The sequence below is a fragment of the Meleagris gallopavo genome, chromosome 1 (genome assembly GCF_000146605.3).
Source record: "Meleagris gallopavo isolate NT-WF06-2002-E0010 breed Aviagen turkey brand Nicholas breeding stock chromosome 1, Turkey_5.1, whole genome shotgun sequence".
Lineage (NCBI taxonomy): Eukaryota > Metazoa > Chordata > Aves > Galliformes > Phasianidae > Meleagris > Meleagris gallopavo.
The window spans coordinates 13,044,623-13,048,062 of NC_015011.2; the positions used below are offsets into that span (position 1 = coordinate 13,044,623).

The 3,440-nt window shown below is 36.8% G+C and overlaps 1 protein-coding gene and 1 long non-coding RNA gene across 3 annotated transcripts in view; one reads left to right on the top strand and one right to left on the bottom strand.

The window, feature by feature from the left end:
* LOC104909346 (gamma-secretase-activating protein-like) overlaps positions 1-700 on the top strand; it is an 11,667-nt gene extending 10,967 nt beyond the window's left edge. Inside the window, exon 11 of the mRNA XM_019611132.1 lies at positions 575-700. Within this exon, the coding sequence (XP_019466677.1) occupies positions 575-700 (126 nt within the window). The remainder of the gene's footprint in view (positions 1-574) is intronic.
* Positions 701-983: 283 nt separating this feature from the next.
* On the bottom strand, positions 984-3,429 carry LOC109363958. 2 transcript variants are annotated; one of them, XR_002109912.1, is made up of 3 exons: positions 2,884-3,429; positions 2,395-2,488; positions 984-1,490 (listed from the first exon to the last, which is right to left on the bottom strand). It is a non-coding gene; the product is annotated as an uncharacterized LOC109363958 (long non-coding RNA). The 2 variants fall into 2 exon arrangements; XR_002109897.1 differs by having other exon boundaries at positions 2,395-3,429.
* Between the last annotated feature and the right edge of the window lie 11 nt (positions 3,430-3,440).

The window sequence follows — 3,440 nt, forward strand, 5'->3', positions numbered from 1 at the left end:
AGTAGAAAAATTTAATCTGTCATCTTTTTCTAAGAGCTTTTTCTAAGAGAAACAGAATAGAAAGTGAAATTCCTGGTTTGGTTTCACAATGCAAAGAAAAAGGAAGAAAAAGTCAGAAATGGATTATAACACTAATTTCACTTGGCAGAGATAAGAATAAGCATTCTTTCTTAAAAACAAGAGCTTCTTCCTCTATCTAGCAATGCTGATGTTACTAGGACTATATCAGGATCCCTGCCTTAATGCAAAGCTCAGAAGAAAATGTTAAGGGTTATTTTTTTAGATGTCTATGGTTTTTGTGTCAAGCTTTTATTTTTCTGTATGTGGACTGAAGTGGTATCACACACTGCACTGTTACTTGAAGTACACTGAATGAGTCAGTTTTGTGGTTTCCAAGGAATGTGTTGTGCTTCTAGGAATTCAGTCTGGATATTTGGTCCTGCAGATATGGCCTATAACATGTATAACCACATTGCCAGTTCAGGAAATCACAAGTTTTATATAATGAGATCTAAAGCTGTGAATTGTGTTTTACAGTTGTAAAGGAAATAGATATTTGCTTTGAACATTAAAGGTGGAAGTGAGAAGAAAAAGAAAGCATCAGATAACAAGGGGAACACTGGAAGAGAAAGAAGAAACTCCATCCCAGTTAAAAGTATTTGGCACTATTCAGGTGACAGCTGCTGTAGCGAACACTTAGGGATTATCCTGAGGAGAGAGAGCACATGTAGCTTCCTTTGTGGTGTTGCAAATTCTCATGCAAGATAGCTTGCTTGCTCTGCCCCACCTTACATGTTAGACTGCACAAAAAATCCCAAATCTGCAACTGTCTGTTGTTTCTTGAAAGATGGGCTATCTTTTACATGTCAGTAATCAGGCACTCTGAGTTTCACTTTCAGGTTAACGCTGACATGAGTTCTCAGCATTTTATGATCTTTCCTATAAAAATTTAAAAAAATTAAATCAGAAACTGCATTACTTTCTGAATTTACTGCAAAGCTCATTTATTTGAAGTATTTCTGGTATTATCTGTGCTAGATAAACACACGAACAGGCAGGCAAACCATATGCGTTTTCTCCTAACTATGTTTTTGGAACCGAATGCAGACATAAATAGTCCTAATGTACATCATTACTGTAAATTATAATGACAAAGTTAAAATTCAAAAATAAGAAATCGCCAAAAAACATTGCTTATACTAGATAACTCTCTTTGAAATATCATTCATCTTGTAGTATACAATTCTTGCTCCTTCAGACTTCACTTTTATTTTGTTAATAGAGTGGGTTATGTTTTAGAAATAAAAAAAGATATAACAAATGAAAGTGTTTTCTGAACCAAAAAATTGTCATTTTTTTCATATACAGTTGTGTAATTTTTTTGAGGAAGAACAAAAAGAACAGCTAAATTATTCCATGGAATCAAAATGACACTCCCAAGGATCATCAGCAGTGTTGGATCTTGAAGAGTCACAAGGAAGCCTCTTTCACTGGAACAAAAAACAAAACAGGCAGAAGTAATATCATGCCTTTTTATATGGATAAGCCACTGGAAAATAGTGGTTTTCAAATAGTTTGCTAATCAACAGAGAAACTCAGGAACTCCAACTTAATTTCTGGGAGGACTGTTTGACTTTAGTTCTAAACAGGTTATAAGCCTATGTCTTGTTTTTTTCAGATTCTTTCTTCTCTTCTGTTCTGGCTCCATGCTCCTTTTGATTCCTTCAGCTCCTGTGGATCCCATCTTCCCCAGCTCTTCTTTGTTGCTTTTCCTGTGCTTCTGTATCTCTGAAGCCTGACAGTCATGTATCACTTCATCCCTTCCTGTTTCTCAAATCTTTTCATCTGTCAAGCTACCGTTTCCTCCTGAGTCTCACTGCAAAGACTGGTAAGTTCTGGGAGCGCTTCTCTTGGGTTCAGAGACAAATATCAGAGATGCTTCCAAGCTCCCAGGACAGTGCAAAGGAGGTAAGGTCCCACTCTATCCCAGCAGTCTCAAGAAAAAAATATGTGTTAACTTTAGGGAGGTAATACAAATATTGGTCGTACAAAAATAATGAAGAGCAAATCCTTTGCAGTGGGAACGCAGACTCAGTAGAAATTTTGTTTTAAATATCTCAACAGGAAAGGCTTTTCCTTTCAAACCTGACTGTGAAGCCTTGTACAAACTTTAACAGCAGTTTTACTGAGTAAGGACTGTGGAATGGATCCCAAGTACGAGCCATAAGTGAATGAATGGATCTCTTCTATACCCAACTTTTTTTGTAGCCACTCACCTGCTTATATCATATGAGAACGTTTTTCTTTTTCTTTTATTATGTTGACCAGCTTAAGTTCCATGGCACACTCAGCAGTTATGGCTAATTCCTGCCTTTCACATATTGCACAACATACCTTAGAAGAACAGCATCATCCTTCGATTTTCAGTCTGTAGATGTTAGAGAATAATTTATTCATCAGCTTCATGGGCTGTCTTTTGAGAACTGTACTGTCAGGATTGATTTTGAAACAAAAGCACAGTGAGTTAGTTGTTCTTTCTTTCCTTAAAACAAACAAACAAACAAACATCAAACTGGGGAGTTCTGTCTAATTTTTTTTTTTTTTTTTTCCCCTTTTGCATTTGGAGAGCAGACTCTTATCCACCTCCACGTTTTCTGTTTTATAGTAGGACGATGTAAAATTGGGCCTCATCCTAGCCTTAGCTGAACTCTACAGCTCATGGCACAGATTTTCTCCATGTGAAAGTTTTCCTTTTTTGCACATAGTTAGAGAATCAGTCATTTCTTGGGCTTGGCTTCCCTCCTTTGCTTTCTTCTCTTTTTGAATCAACTCCAAACATTTTTGCATTAACTCCAAATAGTCATAACCATGAATTATCCCTACCTCATCTCTTAGAAAAAGCATCAGTTTGGGATCTTATCTCTGTTCTCTGCTTCTACCTTTAAAATAAATATACCAGTCAAGATCTATTTCAAAATAGAGAAAACATCAGCTAAATGCTTGTACAATCAATTGATTCAATTTTCTTTAAGAAAAATGCCGATCCTGAAACTTGTGATAGAATTGTAAAAGTTATCAGTAGTTTGAGAGAAAGAAGTCTGCATTTGAGTGACAACCTGCTTCTCATCTGCACTCGGCTGATGTACCTGATTCTGGTCTGGTCTTTATATAGCCCAAGCTTAGCAAGGGGGGTAAAAACTCAGTACTGGCTGTTAGAACTGGCTGAAGCTGCTTTGTCCTTGCAGTGCAGCGGTTTGGTACGTGCTACTACAGCCTGTCCACATCTGTGCCACTTTTAGCTGCTGACATCAGTACGTGCCAGAAGGGAAATGGTAATTACAGGCAGACTATAGATAGCCATGAACAGCATCTTATCAGTGCTACAAGTATTTTCAAATGCTAAAAACATAAAACAAAAAACAAACAAAACCCCACAAAAA